Below are 16,874 nucleotides of genomic sequence, written 5' to 3'. Positions count from 1 at the left end.
TATACCCCCCAATCCCTCCTCTTCCTATTGCGTGTATTTCCCTAGACCACCCCCTCTCATTGCTCTATAACCTATAGCACAAACCCTTCCTATGATATATGTCCTCACCAGTAATTAGGGGGCTTGCATGTCCCCAGAGAATATAAAAGCCTGGGCTAGCATTAAAGATTATCTCTCTCCCTCCACGTGGACCACCAAGCAGGGCTGAGGTGAGCATGCTACCATGAATTGTGTCTGACTCCATTTATTTCCATATCTCTCTTCTATCTCTCATGCTCTCTGTAACTTTACTATAATCTTTACTTATTATCGCTGTACAATTGCGCCTACCGGACCCATAATGATGTGTTAGGGGCTGGCTTCCCCTGATAGGGAGGAAGATGAAGGAACAGGAATTGGGAAATATGGTCTTAGTAATAGAAATGAAGTTGGCAATCACATAATAGAATGCTGCAAGACCAACGACTTCCTCATAGAAAATACCTTTTTTGGAAGAATTGAAAAGGTGACTATACACACAGACTTCTCCAGATGGAATACACAGAAATCAAACTGACTACATTTGTGGGAAAAGACAAGAGAGAAGCTTAATATCAGCAGCTAAAACTAGGGTAGGGGCTGACTGTGAAACCATCAATTGTTCATGTTAGTTCAGGATAAACCTGAAGAAAATTCAAACAATTCTACAAGGTCAAACTACAACCACCAGTCTATCCCAACTGAATTTCAAGAACAAATTTGACACATTGAGCACTAATGACAGACGACCTGAAGATGAACTGTGGGAGGACATCAGAAACGTCATTTGTAATGAAAGCAAGGTGTCATTAAAAACAAAAGAAAAAGATCAATGTGGGTGTCAAAAGTGACTCTGAAACTTTCTCCTAACAGTAGAGTAGCTAAAGCAAATGAAAGAATGGATGAAGTCAAAGGGCTGAATAAAAATGTCAAAGGACAGCTTGAGAAGACAAAGTCAAGTATAATGCAACGTGCAAACACCTAGAATTAGAAAATCAAAGGAAGAACAAACTCAGCATATCTGAAACTGAAAGAACTAAAAAAAAATTTTTTTCAAGCCTCAAGTTGCAATATTGAAAGCTTCTATGGGCAAAATATTGAATGATGCAGTTAGCCATCAAGAGAAGATGGAAAAGTACACAGTCACTGTACCAAAACGAACTAGAGGGCACTCCAGCACACGCAAAAACCAGTGGTAATAAGGGAAGATAGTCAAGCTGTACTGAATGAATTAGCCAGGAATTGAGGGAACACCAAGTGAAATGTTTCAGCAGACTGATGAAGCACTGGAAGCACTCACTTGTCTCTGCCAGGAAATTTGGAAGGATAGCTAGCTGCCCACTGACTGGAAGAGGTTGGTATTTGTGCCCATTCCAAAGAAAGGGGATTCATCAGAATGCTCAACCTATAGAATACCATTGATATTACATGAAAGCCAAGTATTTCTGAAGATCATTCAACAATTTCAGCAGTATATTGACAGGCAGCTGCCAAGGTTCACGCTAGATTCAGAAAAGGATGTGGAATAAGGGATGTCACTGCTGATATCATATAGATCTTGCTTAAAAGCAGACAGTACCAGAAAGATGTTCACATGTGTTTTCTGACCTATGCCAAGGCATTGGACTGTGTGGGTCATAACAAACTATGGGTAGCCTTGAGAAGAAAGAACAGAAATTCCAGAATACTTCATGGTGCTCATGTGGAACTTGTACATGGATCAAGAAGAAGTTGTGCAAACAGAAGCTGGGATTATTGCACGGCTTAGAATCAGGAAAGGGGTGCATCAAGGATATATTCTCTCACCATAATTGTTCAATCTGTATGCTGAGCAAATAGAGAAGCTAAATTGAAGAAGAACGTGGCCTCAGAATTGGAGGAAAGCTTATGAACAATCTGTGTGATATGCAGGTGACACGATTTTGCTCACTGAAAGTGAAAATGATTTGAAGCATTTGTTGAAGATTAAGGATTGCAGTCTTCAGTATGGATTATGATTCAATGTAAAAAAGACCAAAATCCTCAAAATTGGACCAATCGGTAACAACATAAAAGGGCAGAGGTTGAAGCTGTCGAGGTTCCGCCTTTCTTAGAGTCATAATAAACATTCAGGGAAGCAGCAACCAAGAGACCAAAAGACAAGTTGCGTTACATAAATCTGCTGCGCAAGAACTTTCAAGAGTATTGAAAAGCAAGTACACTTGAGAATTAAGGTTTTCCATTGCCTTAGATGCATGTGATGGTTAGATATTGGCTCAGGAAGACAAAGAAGAACTGATGCATTTCAGTTGTGATGCTGGAAGAGAATACTGAAAGTGCCATGGGCTGTTAAAAGGACAAATCTCTCTCTCTCTCTCTCTCTCTCTCTCTCTGACGAACACTCGGCCAGAGTGCTCTATGGATACAAGGACAGCGGCACTTTATCTTACAGACTTGGACATGCTGTCAGCAGAGATCATTCGCTGAATGAACGTCATGCTTGGTAAAGTGCAGGGGCAGCAAAAAAAGAGGAAGGCCCTCAAGGAGATGGATGGACACAGCGCTGCCACCATAGGAGCAGTTGTGAAGAAGCAGCAGACCCATGCAGTGATTCATTCTATTGTGCGTAGGGTCAGAACCAATGAGATAGCGCCTAACAACATCCTAATACAGTGAGTAATACCTGGGGTCTTAAAAGATTGGAAGCAGCTATCTAAGACTATTACATCTCCAGTAGTCTGGAAAATATTTTATAGGAATAATAATTTTATACAAACCATGGTTATTCATCTACCCTAAGACCAGAAGAACTGGAAGGTGTTGGCTATCAATTAGAGACAGAATAGAAGAAGGATCATTGTAGAACCGAACAGATGTGTACAACAAAGTTTAAATCCTCAAAACACTCAGATTTACTGAACTGCTTGTGGCAATATTATCAACCAAGATTACGAACCCAAGACATGCTTTTAACCGTAAACCAAAATGATTCCTTTAAGGTCATCTTTTATCACACTAGCTCATTTAAATAAAAACTATCACCCATGATTAATGATATTCTTTAAGAAAAATTATCCTTAGGAGACAAAATGGTTAAAAATTACTCGAAAGCAAAAAGGAACAGTTATGGGAACAGAGAAAGTATTGCTAGGTGCCATCAAGTCAGTTTTGACTCACAGTGACTCTATACAACAGAATGAAGCACTGCCCAATCACACACTCTCCTCACAATTGGTATGCTTGAGCCCACTGCTGCAGTCACTGTGTAATGAATAAGAATGATGCACTGTAAAAAAAATGTAGTCTTTTTTAAGAATGATCTATCTGAGATCAAATTGACAAGAGCAATTCAAAAGATTAGACAAAATTCTTAGGGGCAGGAAGAGCCCTGAAGACAGTGAGCAAAGCACTGGGCTGCTAACCAAAGTCAGTGGTTCCAATCACCATCCCCTCCTAGGAAGGAAGCTGAGGCTGTCTGCTCGTAGAAAGACTTACAGTAAGGAAACCGTATGAGGCATTTCTGCTTTGTTGTAATAGGGGTACAATGAGTTGACATCTACTGGAAAGTAGTGATGTGTTCTTCTCGGCATAGCAAATCATATGATTTTCTGATTGAAAATGCCAATACCAGTCCATATCAGCCAAGTAATGACTGGGATATCGATCTTTATGCATTCCATTTCATTTTTGACCACTTTCAGTTTTCCTAGATTCTGATCTTTAGTAGATTTTTGCAGCCGTTTCTCCTTACCTTGAGTCATGCCATCAGGAAACGACAATCCTGCAGGATCCACTCCCACAGGCTTTACCTGACTCACATCACCATGGTCAACTCTACTCAGAGAAGTCAGCTCCTGCTCAGTTGCACAATTTGAGTGGTATCAGATCTGAGGGGCCCATCTTCCGGCACATCTCTGACAATGTTCTGTTTCCATTCTTTAGGCCTTTAGTATTTGACAATGCTTTGAAGTTATGCATGAAGCTTTCAGTGGCTCTTTTCTCCAAAGTGGGGAGCGAGTCCTTCTTTATCATCTGTTCTGAGTCTGGAAGCTCCACTGAAACCTGCTCACTTTGGGGGGCCCTGCTGGCATTTGAAATACCAGTGACACAGCTTCCAGCATCACAGCAACATGCAAACCACCACAGTATGAGCACCAAGTGCTGGACAAAATCACAAAAACCTTTACTAAACAACACATTTGCTTCTCAGCACATCTTCTATCTACAAGTACCCTTCCCTCTCTCTCAACCTTGCCTGAAAAGTTCTGTGCTCTTCAATTGATACCACACTGACCGGGAAGTGTGGGCATCCTTGAGAGAGTCAACTCAGGTCCTTTTATAAGCAGGCTTTGATGAGTGGGGAAAAAAATGAAAAGAAAAAGAATTTTCACAAACTTTTTTGAAAGTACTAATAATTACTGAATTTGGTAACAAAAGAAAAAGTCCGAATGGGTAAGATAGGAATTATAGGATATATGGTATAAGGTTTCCCTATTAAGTTGTCATTTAATAATAATAAATATTATCACTATAACATCAAGAATTAGCAGGTACACATTCATAATGCAAAAAAAATTCCTCAATACAACTTTCCTGTCCTTTTTCTCACTAATGCCATTCTCAATTTTCTGAAAAGTGCTTCCTAATCTGCACCATGATCATCCTGTGCCCTGTAAAGATCTATCAAGAATACTCCTTAGGAATCCCAAAAAATAGCTGCCATATCCTTTTTTTTTTAAAAAAAAGGATTGATTCGGATTAATACATATATTGAATCATTTTCCATAGTTCAACCATGTCCAGCAGAATTGTACATTTGCTAACACAAGTTGACCTTTCTGTCTTGGATTTAATTAGCCCACCAGATCCCCTGGGAAGCCACTCTTTGAACTGAACCTTTTCCGGAAGTCATGTATGAACTGAAACCTCAGTAACAATACTTCCTGATTTATCATCATAGAAGACAATCCATTAAAAAAAAAAGACGCTCCATTTACTAAAGATGGTAAGGAAAGGTTATATTATTCAGGACAAGGCAAATGATGAAATTCCTCCTGTATTTTAAATACCAGGGCCAGGTATAAGGCATCATGCAAAAAAAGGGAAAAAAAAAGATACATGTGTGTATATGTATATGTGTGTGTGTGTGTCTGTGTGTGTGTGTATACCATATAGAATGAAGGGGGAAGTGCAGAGTGGAGACCCAAGGCCCAAGTGTCGGCCAATGGAGATCCCCTCATAGAGGGGTTTAGGAGAAGAGATTGGTCAGTCAGGGTGCGAGGTAGTACCGATGAAGAACACAACTTTCCCCCAGATCCTGGATGCTTCCTCCCCCCAACTACCATGATCCGAATTCTACCTTGCAGGGCTGGATAGGACAGAGGCTGTACACTGGTACATATAAGGGCTGGAGGCACAGAGAATCCAGGGTGGATGAAACCTTCAGGACCAAGGGTGTGAGGGGCGATGCTGGGAGAGTGGAGGGTGAGTGGGTTGGAAAGGGGGAACTGATTACAAGGATCCACATGTGACCTCCTCCCTGGGAGATGGACGGCAGAGAAGTGGGGGAAGGGAGACTCCTGATAGGGCAAGATATGACAAAATAATAATGTATAAATTACCAAGGGCACATGAGGGAGGGGGAAGCGGGGAGGGAGGGGAAAAAAAAAGAGGACCTGATGCAAAGGGCTTAAGTGGAGAGCAAATGCTTTGAGAATGATTGGGGCAGGGAATGTATGGATGTGCTTTATACAATTGATGTATGTATATGTATGGATTGTGATAAGAGTTGTATGAGTCCCTAATAAAATGTAAAAAAAGAAAAGAGGAAAAAAAAATTTTTTTAAATAAATAAATAAAAAAAGAAAAGAGGAGGAAAAAAAAGGAAATGATTAGGGCAAAGAATGTACAAATGTGCTTTATACAATTGATGTATGTATATGTGTGGACTGTGATAAGAGTTGTATGAGCCCCTAATAAATTGTTTTAAAAAAATGCAACATACTTTCAATTAGTTACTATAAAATTTTATTCATGATAAAAATAATCAATTACACTTCTTAGGGTAAATAACTATTCTGGATGTCTAGATAAGTCTTTAGTATTCTACATAATATCTTTGAGATATGAATGCATAAATCATGTTACAAAAATATATCTGCTAATTAGTAAAGCTGAATACTATGGAGCTGATATCACCTTGGGTATAGTTTTGGGGGGTATACGCTGTGTTGCTGTTTATATGATTCTTTCCTTAACAACAACAAAAATGAGATAAAGCGGTTCTGGAAACTTGGGTGGTGGCCAAGGAGGCGGTTTTGGTGGGAATGACAACTTTGGTCGGGGCAGAAACTTCAGCTGACGTGGGGGCTTTGGGGACAACCGTGGTGGAAATGGAGGCAGTGGGGATGATTGCAGTGGATTTAGTAGGGATGAAAGCCATTTTGGAAATGGCGGAAGCTACAATGATGTTGGTAATTACAACACTTCATCTTCCAATTTTAGATCGAGGAAGGGAGGAAACTGTAGAGGCAGAAATACTGGCCATTACAGAGCTGGATTAACACATTGTCAAACCAGGAAACCAAGGTGACTGGTTGTGGTAGTTCAAGCAGTAGTTGTAGCCGTGGCAGAAGATTTTAATGCCTCCCAGGAAACAAAGTTTGTCAGAAGAAGAGAGTCAGAGGAGAGACAGGGAAGCTCTAGGTTACAACAAATGTGTGAACTAAGCCAAGCACAGCAGTGGCAGGGCCCCGCTGCTACATGTTTTAGATAATACTCATGAGTATGGGCACTTTCCACAGAACAGAAAGTAAAATCTGTTATACAATTAGTCACAAATAACAAACGGTTTTCCTGTAGTATGGGTTTTTTTTCTCTTTTTTTGCACCCATGCCATAGATTGCAAAATGTAATAGTATGATCATGACACTGAGTATAACTCTTTTTAAAAAAGACTGTAAAGAAGTTTGGCAGTTTAAAGAGAGTAATGACATTTCCCCAAATAATTACAATATGTATACCTTAATTTTCCAAAGAGGAATCCTTGAACTTCATCAATAGGATCATTTTCGCCAATCACGGTGGTATTTACCTCAGCTCCTAAAAAAGTGTAACAAATACATGTCTAATTGCTCAGATAAAAATACAAACAACTGAAATTATACTTAACACATTAAATTTATTTAATGTGAAATTATATTTAACATGTTAAATATCCCAATTAACATTTCACAGTTCTTAAAACAGAATGAATGCTTTAATATTTCCCATTTTCCTAAAGAAACTATTTTTTTCTTAAACTTTGGTAAATGTCACATTAAAAATTTCAAAATTAATAGCTTTGAAAATTTGAAACATGGATTTTTCAATGTCAAGATTCTAAAGAATTTTCAATTAGGGCATTTAATCCTAAATATAAGTATTGACAGAAAACAAAATGATGGGGTACAAATTATCTTCTATTTACTTTATTATACAAACTGGGTTGGTTTTTTTGTTGTTGGATTTTTATTGGTGGAAAAAATAAAAAGGTTAAACATAAAACTGTTGTTGAGACAGTTAGCTCTAAACCCTAGGTTATTAAGCCTGGAGAATTAAATAGGAAGTATCCAAATTAACCAATGTAAGATCAATATAAGATGGAATCAACTCAATGAAAGTGAGTATTTTTTTTGGTTTATCCATTTTAAACTATTCCAAGTGCAGAAATGAAAAACAAATTTTTTCATGATGTATACATACTGGTTTAAGATTGTAGTCATAAATTATCAGTTAGTTGTGAATTACATAACAGTTAAAACTGCTTCTAATTATTGGATTTTTCTGTGATCAAAACTATACTGAATTTCTAAAAAAATTAAACTGAATTTGTTCTTTATATATCTTATTAATTTCTTACAACAATTTTTTGAGAGAAATTGTATCACTTATATTTATAGAGATAAAAATTAGGACCTAGAAAGTTTACTTCAGCAAATCCAACTGCAATGTAAGAAATGCCAGATTCAAACATAGGTTGGTCATACCCCTAATTCTATTATTTTTCCAGTATGATAATATACTTTCATTCAACATATATAAGGGGCTTCAAAAGTTTGTCTAAAAAATGGCAGTAAGACTACAACAAGAGCTGTAAGAGTCCCCAATACATTTATTTTAATAAAAAGGCTACAACATTTCCACAAACTTCTTGAAGCCCTCTCATATTTAAAAGAAGGGGGAAACATCCACACACTGTTATTTTTAAAATTCACCTTTCACCTGAGTATCATCCTTGGCTTTGTACTCAGTGCTCTTAATGGCCAATTCCACACCATAACCAGAGAGGTAAACAGGCTCCTTCCCAGGGTTCTGTAAGCAGAGCAATTGCCCCCCGATGATTACATTACAACATGGCATTGTGGGGACATTTTAAGGTTACATCTACTAGCCATCACCTAGAAGTAGTGACTCAATAATTCTTTAAATATAGCAAAAAGTTAGAACATATACTTTTTAAAGATATCAACCATGTGACAAGACAATTCACACACATAAAAATTTTAATTCCAAAAAACTAACCAAGCTGCCAATAACAGTAGACTTATTATCAAATATTTAAATGTTGGTTTTAATGGAATAAATATTAATTCAAAGTTTATATATTATAAACATAAAATATTTGCTACCTTGTAGAAACTGGACATCCCCTTACAGAAAGGTCACAAGGAAGAGGTGAGCCAGAAAGAGTGCAGTACAGCACAGATGAAACATACAACTTTCCTCTAGTTCTTTAATGCTTCCTCCCCCACACTATCATGATTCCAATTCTACCTTACAAATCCAGCTAGAACAGAGCATATACATGTTTTGGATGCAGAAGGATTTCTCCCAAGCTGTCTCCCCCAAATATATGCCAGACAGCTGCTTGGGAATGACCATAACTTGGAGGTCATCAGAAGTAGGTCAGGGGTTATTCTCCCTGAGAGCTTTCAACTATCCAGAGCAAGCAGGCACCACTGTTTATCCCACAACAAATAGGGCCCACTCCCTTCTAATAAGGATAGTAGTTGTCAATTTCCTTGTAGGAGACCCCAGAGAGGTAAAGCCTGCCCAAAGATAACTAAGGCTAGGCTGCCATCTTGAATGTAGGATCCGCCCATCTTGTCACATGTATACCCCCAATCCCTCTTCCTATTGAGTGTATGTCCCTAGATTGTTCCCCCCTCTGATTACTGTATTACCTATAGTACAGCCCCTTCCTGTGACGTATGTCCTCACCTGTAATTAGGGGGCTTGCAAGTCCCAGAGAATATAAAAAGCCTGGGCTAGCATTAAAGATCTCACTCCCTCTCCCTCCACGTGCACCACCAAGCAGGGGTGAGCATGCTACCATGAATCGCGTCTGATTCCATTTATTTCAATATCTCTCTTCTATCTCTCATGCTCTCTATAACTTTCCTATGATCTTTACTTATTATCACTGTACAATTGCGCCTACCGGACCCGTAATGATGTGTTAGGGGCTGGCTTCCCCTGACATACATAGGTACAGATAAGAGCTGGAAACACAGGGAATCCAGGACAGATAAACCCCTGAGGACCGATATTGAGAGCAGCAATACCAGAAGGGGCAGGAGGAGGTGGGGGAAACCGATCACAATTATCTACATATAGCCCCCTCCCTGAGGGACGGACAACAGAAAAGTGGGTGATGGGAGACATTGGTCAATATAAGACATGAAAAAATAATAATAATTTATAAATTAACAAGGGTTCATGAGGGATGGAGGGGATAAAAATGAAGAGCTGATACGAAGGGCTCAAGTAGAAAATGTTTTAAAAATAATGATGGCAACAAATGTACAAATGGGCTTGACACAATGGATAGATGTATGGATTGTGATAAGACTTGTACGAGCCCCTAGTAAAATGATTTTATATAATATATATTGCTATCTAGCAGTTCAACACATAACCCATTATACTACCAAGTATAATGGCAATCACCCCAAACCAGAAAATAACAATGTTGACAAGGGTGTGGACAAACTGACACACCTATTCATTGTTGATGGGAATGTAAAAAGGTGCAATCATTATGGGAAGCAGTGTGCTTATTCTTCAAACAATTAAAAATATAACTCATACATGAACCAGCTACTCCACTCCTAGGTCTAAACTCTGGGGACCTAACAGCAACAGACATAATGCATATTCATTATTCACACGTGCAAAGAGAGAGAAACAGTCCATCAATGGAATACATATATGCAATAGAATACTGTTCTATCATAATGAGAAATTCAGTCCTAATGAATGCTGAAATATGGATGATCTTGGAGAATATTATGCTGAGTGAGGTAAGTCAATCACAAAAGGACATATATTATAGATCTCACATTAAAAGATAAGAAGTAGTAAAAGTACACAGTGATGTAATTAATAGTAGTTACCAGGGATAGGGATCATTCGTCAAGAAATACTGGGTTTTTGTCTACGGTGATGGGAAATCGGCACCTGTTTAGGGTACCATTTAGACAACCTCATTAATGTAACTGGAGTCACTGAACAGTAGTGTGCCAGAAAAATGTCATGCTGGCCAGGACTGTACTACTTAAAATTGTACAGCAACAGAAGCAAAAAGAGGAAGAAGGAGCAGTTGCTAACACTACTGAAGTCAAACCAAAAACTCCAGAGGATTCGTTTGCTCAGTTGGACGTTTAAGTTCATGCTGTCATGGGCAGTCTAGTCAATTGCCCTTATGCAGTTTTTAGATACTCCACAGTTACTGAGAAGTGCCTGAGGACTGCAAACGTTGGGTACGGCCATCAAAGAGAACAACCACTGGACTCTCTCTATTGTCTGGAGCATGAGAGGAAGAAGAAGACACAAGAATTTCAAGTTTTCATGGAATCCAGATTTATGGATCTCCATGAACTGAACATCCCCTAAGGCTATCATGAGGCCGAACAAGAGCTCAGACCAATTAGGAAAGAATGTCTTGAGTGTGGCACTGTCTTAAAGAATTAGATCATGAGATGAAAGCACAGGTAAGCCGTTGAAGAGGCACTGGATCTACGTTAACGGAGGTAAGACGACACAGGGTGACCACCAGGGACTGTACTTGCACAAAGTGCTCAATGAGTTAAAGGTTGGGCTGTGTGTATTCCCACCCCAGCCCAGGCCCAGAAAAGATGCTAGACGTAGGAAAAAGTCTCCTTTCTTCATGTGTGCTACCCACAGTTGTGGAAATGGGAATTCCAAGGTTGAAGTAGGAAGTTGTATAAGACAGTTAATAAAAAACAACCAAAAGTCACAAACACAAAAAAAGAGAGAGAGAGAAAAAAGAAATTTCAGAACTTACAGAGCAGGGATGTGAAAATTGGTGAAATCTCAATCCCAGAAGTGCCTGACTGGAACCATTCGTATGTATGTGCGTGCTTATTTATGAACTGAATGCATGTCTTTCAGAAGGGTTTATATTGACAAAATACTATAAATTCAACACCAACCTGATTCAAAATAGCACATTACACACCTGAGTGTTTAATGCCAGCAATAGGAATTAGGGTGGAATGGGAAGGTAAGTAGGAGCTATCAAAAACTAAACACTGATAGATTTGTTTCTGTTCATATAAATATTTTTGTATTACCCAATATTTACTGAGTTTATTATGACATAGAAATTTTGGGGATTAACTGTATTTATATATATTTTAAATGTTATACATGGTTTTAAAAGCTGTTTTTAATTAAGTCTGCCTTATTTCACCTCTCTAGAAATCTAGTTCCCTTGATTTCTAGCTGTAGGAAAACAAAAGGTTGAAAGGGAACAGTGAGAAACTGAAATTACAAATAATTTCTATAATTACGATACTAACTACTCCCATTAAGAGTAATGGACTTTTATCAGAAAAAAATAGAAAGTAAAAATATATGTATAAAGTAGAAAGTAAAAAGTATTAATGAGGATGTTGAAAAATTGAAACTTTTATGCAGTGTTGGAATAAATATAAAATGAAATAGCTGACAGCCCTTGAGAAGTTAAACAGAGAATTACTACATGACTTTGCAATTCCACTCCTAGGGATATACCCAAGAGATGGAAACGCACAGACTGGAAGAGCTACATGTCCACCAATGTTTACTGCAGCATGAATCACAATACCAAAAGGTAGAAATACCCAAATACCTTTCAATAGATGAAAAACTAAACAAAATGGGGTACATTCACACAATGGATTATTATTCAGTGATACAGAGAAAGGAAATTGTGATCCATGTTACAAGATGAATAAATCGTAAAAACTTTATGCAAGTGAAATAAGTAACATACAAAGGACAACTATTAAATGGTCCCACTTAATGAAATATTTAGAATAGGAAAATTCCTGTGAGTGGTCTCACTGAGAGGGTGTAGGGAAGAATGGAGTGATTGCACTGAAGAGCAGTGAGACTGTGTGGAGCGAGAGCTGTGCAGCTTTGGGACAGTGGTGACAACTGCGCAGCATAATGGATAGCACGAATGTTCACTTGCAAATGTTTAAAACTGCCATTTTAACACATTTTATGAACAATGAAATTTTGCAAAAAATGAATTAGTTCCATTTTCATGACCATATTAAAATTAGAATAATTATGTAGTTCTTTTTAAGTAAAGAGTTAAACAACAAGCAACTATTTTAACCTAATTATTTTATTTCTTCAGAAAGGCAAACAAAACACTACCTATGAACAAATAATAGATGAAAGTGCTAGATTTTACTAAATGTATTTCAAATAATTAAATTATATAGAAGGAAATTATTAGCTAATATTCTAAGGATATGCTGGAAAAAATTAATATCTAAAACAGGAATAAACTAAGTCAATACTTACAGATATATAATGCCTGAATACATAATTGATTTTTCCAGCATTGCTTTTTGATATGAGTTGTTGATGGAAAGTAGAAAATTCTTTATAGCCAATCTCAGAGTAGAAAATCACCACCGGACTATCTGGATTAGATGACGGATATCTATGATCTCCTTTGAATAATAATGGCTTAGGTCTGAAAAAAAATATATAGAAAGATTCAAATTTTAAACTTTGAAACTGTACAAAATGCAAACTTCAGTTACAATAATTTAAAATTACAAGCTTCTTAATATAAAGATTACCACAGTCTTGATTTACTTGTCAGTTACTTAGAATAACTGCCTAGTGACTCTTATTTATTAATGATTTAAAATAAAAGTATATTACATAAATTAGAACTTTGATTAATAATTATTAACAATTTCTGGAGAGGGAAAATATATATATAAATCTAAATTTCCCAGTGATAAGACTTAGTACAATTTTCTGTAAGGAGTAAAATTATCCTTCTTTTTGAAAAAACCTAAGTACAAAATTCCAGAGAATAAATTTAAGCATATGCATTACCTACCAGTTACAGTAAGGCTCCCTTTCTACCATTTCTAAATTTCTACCACCGTCTGTCTGCTAAAGATATTAAAATCTTCCCTAATAAAAGGATAAAGATATTAATAGACCTAAGGCATGAACGTAGTGACTTACCAATCATTCTTCTAATAAACTGTTCAAAAGAAAGTAAAGACATAAGAATATGGGCATTCCATAGTGCTTTACTGTAAATGAAATATTAAGTAATTTAAATACCATGGGATAGTAATAAAATAGATTACTATGCATATATTAAACACAAGATCCCTCTATGCCAAGAGAGTACCCATGCCTCTTGGATATTTTGGGCTCAATTAAGTAAAAGCTGAGGTTTTTTTGTTTGTTTTTTATAAATTACATAGCCTATCATACTGACTATGACACACTCTGGTATTCAGCAGGCATGAGCCATATGCAAACATCCTGTGCTCGGCAGACAGCCTTGCTGAAAATGAACTAACCCAAAACCAAACCCATTGTCATTGAGTGGATTCTAACACACAGTGACCCTAAAATACCACCAGCACTTCTGACACCACATAGCAACAACTGTTACCCATTTACAGTGGAATCAGAAGGTACAATGAGTATGCTGTCCTGGCCAAACAAGACACCAATTGCATTTGTCAACAGGAAATCTATCTGAGAGCACAAGAATTAGCCTATTAATTACTGTTCTCTAATGTAAATTAAGCTTGTAATTATCCTTTAAATATTCTTCATTGTCTAGATCTAATAATATCCTAAGAGTTAATTATCATTAATATCATTTAAGACACAATTTAAGGAACTGACTTTAATATATACTGTATTCCTTTCTTCACTAAGCTGATGATAAAGCCTATGTAGCAACATCATAGTTATTACCAAATGATAACAGTAGTATTAATTATTCCTATTATCTCCATTTTAAAATAAAGATGACGTTAAATTGTCAAAGTTCATTAAACTACTCTAAGTGACAAAAGTGAGATTCGAATCTAGTTTACCTGGTTTCAGAATTTATAAACTACTACACTGACACAACCATTTCACACTCATTGCCATCAAGTGGATTCTGCCATACTGAACCCCACTACATATGACAGAGTAGAGTTATCACGGTGGGTTTATTTTTTTGCACTGTGGGTTTCCAAAGCTGTAAATTGCTATGGGAACAGAAAGCTTCATCTTCCACCGCAGAGCAGCTGGTGTATTCTAACTGCTGTCTTTGCAGTTGGCAGTTCAACGTATAACCAACTACACCACCACGGCCCATAACAGACAAAGAAAATCTGAAGTTACACTTTATAATGCAAGAATTCACAGTGATGGCAACATACAAGATTAACGTATAAAAATCAATTGGATTTCTATATACTAATGCTAAGAGCTCTGAAAATGCAATCAAGAAAATACCATTTATAATAGCAACATGAAATATTTATGAATAAAACTAACAAGAGAAACTAAAGACTGTGCAAAAAAACTACAGAACAGTACTACAAGAAATCAAAAAGACTGACATAAGTAGAAGAATATTTCATGTTCATGGACAAGATGGCTTAATATTGTGAAAATGTCAACTACCAAAACAATCTATAAATACAATGCAATTCCAATCCAGATCCCACCTTCATTCTTTGAAGAAATGTAAAGACTAATTACTAAGAGACCCAGGATAAGCAAACAACTTCTGAAGAAGAAGAAGAACAAAGTAGGAGGTCTCGCACTTCCCAACCTCAAAACTACTACACAACCACAGTACCTCAAACAGCCTGGTACAGGAATAATGACAGATAGCTAGACCAATGGAACAGAACAGAGAACCCAGCAATAAATTTATCCACCTCATCTTAGACAAGAATCAAAAGCATTAAAAATCTGTAGAAAGCTGCAGCACTTCGATAATTTTTTTAATGAATAACCAAATTAAAGGACATGAACAAAGAGCTCATCAAAGAAGATATCCAAATAGTCAACAAACATGAAGAAACCCTCACAATCACTAGCCACCTGGAAGATGCAAGTCAAAGCAAAAATGAGATGCCACCTTATACTGACAGCCAAACTTAAAAAGAAAAAATGCTAGAAAGGCTGCAGAGAGACTAGAACCCTCATACATAGTATTGGAGAATGTAAATATGTACAATCACTATGGAAAGCAAAATGGTGCTACCCCACATTGAATAGAAACTCTATAGCAGCCAGTAATCCCTCTGTGGGATGTATATCCTAAAGAGGTTAGAACCATAACAAGAACAGACATATTCCCTATGTTCATGACAGAACTGCTCAAAATGCCCATCAGCAGAAGAAAGGATAGACTTTGGTACATATAAACAATGGAACACTATGCATTACGAAGAAACAATGATGAAACTCAACGCATATCGTGGCAAGGACGAACCAGGAGAATATTATGCTGGGTGAAGCGAGCCAATCACAAAAGGGCAAATAATGTATGAGGCCACTCTTATTGGTGGCTGGTAGTGGGGAAATTAAGGAGTATGAAAGGGTAGGATGTTTGGGGACTTGACTGGTAGTTTAGACCGTGAAATGCAGGGTTTATGATCTGAAATGCAAACCACCACCTAAGCTACAATTGAAAAGAGGGGGTAAAAAGCACAATGAAATGCGTGACATTTATTTAAAGAAACATACAGACTACCTTTCAGATGCTGTGCGCAGAAGAGTCTCAATGTCATCAAAATTACAAGTCTTCTTCCCATGAATTGAAAAAAATGAATTGCAACCTTCAGGTGGAGGTTCTTCAGCTGCAATCTGTCAGGGGAGATACAATCCATGTTTTTTATCATTTCTAACCAAAGATAAGACATACCAAGAGCTTCAAGAAGTATTTAGAAAAGTAGAATTAAAAGATAATTGAATTAGTCCATAGACTTTTTGAAGCCTCCTCATATATATTCCAAGGAGTCAACTAAATGATAATCACTCAAGTATCAATAGAAGCAAAACAATACATTTCCTGAATACCCCTTAAGTATCGGGTGTGGAGAGCTCTATGTCAGTGCTTTGCTTGCGTTATTTCCTTCCAACGAAATGCTCTTATCCCCAAAATTGAATTTAAAATTCTACATTAGATGATATCCAGAGAATACAAAATATGATTTGTAGAAAAGTAAGATTACAGATGCCAGGTTTACGTGCTGAAGTATAACTATACCGACCAAATTTGATATAACAACCAAAGTAATATGAGTTCCCTAAAACAAAAAGAGTCACATAGAATCAAAAACAAATAATTATCTGTGGGTGGGGGGAGGGTCTAACTACAAAGGTAAAATTCTATAAATAGCATGGTATGCTACGCACCAGTAAAGCTGAGAGGGGCAGGAGTTTATGTGTAGAGTGAAAAGGAAGAACATCAGTACACAATGAGATATGTCAATGTGAGCTTCAATGGGGCACACTGAGATTGTGCCTCAGTGTAATGAGATAACCAA

General features: G+C 37.2%; 1 protein-coding gene across 1 annotated transcript in view; it reads right to left on the bottom strand.

Annotated features, from left to right (window-relative positions):
• UGGT1 (UDP-glucose glycoprotein glucosyltransferase 1) overlaps positions 1-16,874 on the bottom strand; it is a 180,414-nt gene that overhangs the window by 119,259 nt on the left and 44,281 nt on the right. Inside the window, exons 5-8 of the mRNA XM_075529977.1 lie at positions 16,079-16,191; positions 12,859-13,033; positions 8,253-8,349; positions 7,020-7,098 (exon numbers count right to left, since the gene is read on the bottom strand). Coding sequence (XP_075386092.1) covers positions 7,020-7,098; positions 8,253-8,349; positions 12,859-13,033; positions 16,079-16,191 — 464 coding nt within the window. The remainder of the gene's footprint in view (positions 1-7,019; positions 7,099-8,252; positions 8,350-12,858; positions 13,034-16,078; positions 16,192-16,874) is intronic.

The sequence above is a fragment of the Tenrec ecaudatus genome, chromosome 13 (genome assembly GCF_050624435.1).
Source record: "Tenrec ecaudatus isolate mTenEca1 chromosome 13, mTenEca1.hap1, whole genome shotgun sequence".
Taxonomy (NCBI): domain Eukaryota; kingdom Metazoa; phylum Chordata; class Mammalia; order Afrosoricida; family Tenrecidae; genus Tenrec; species Tenrec ecaudatus.
This window is presented reverse-complemented; position numbering and strand designations above follow the sequence as displayed.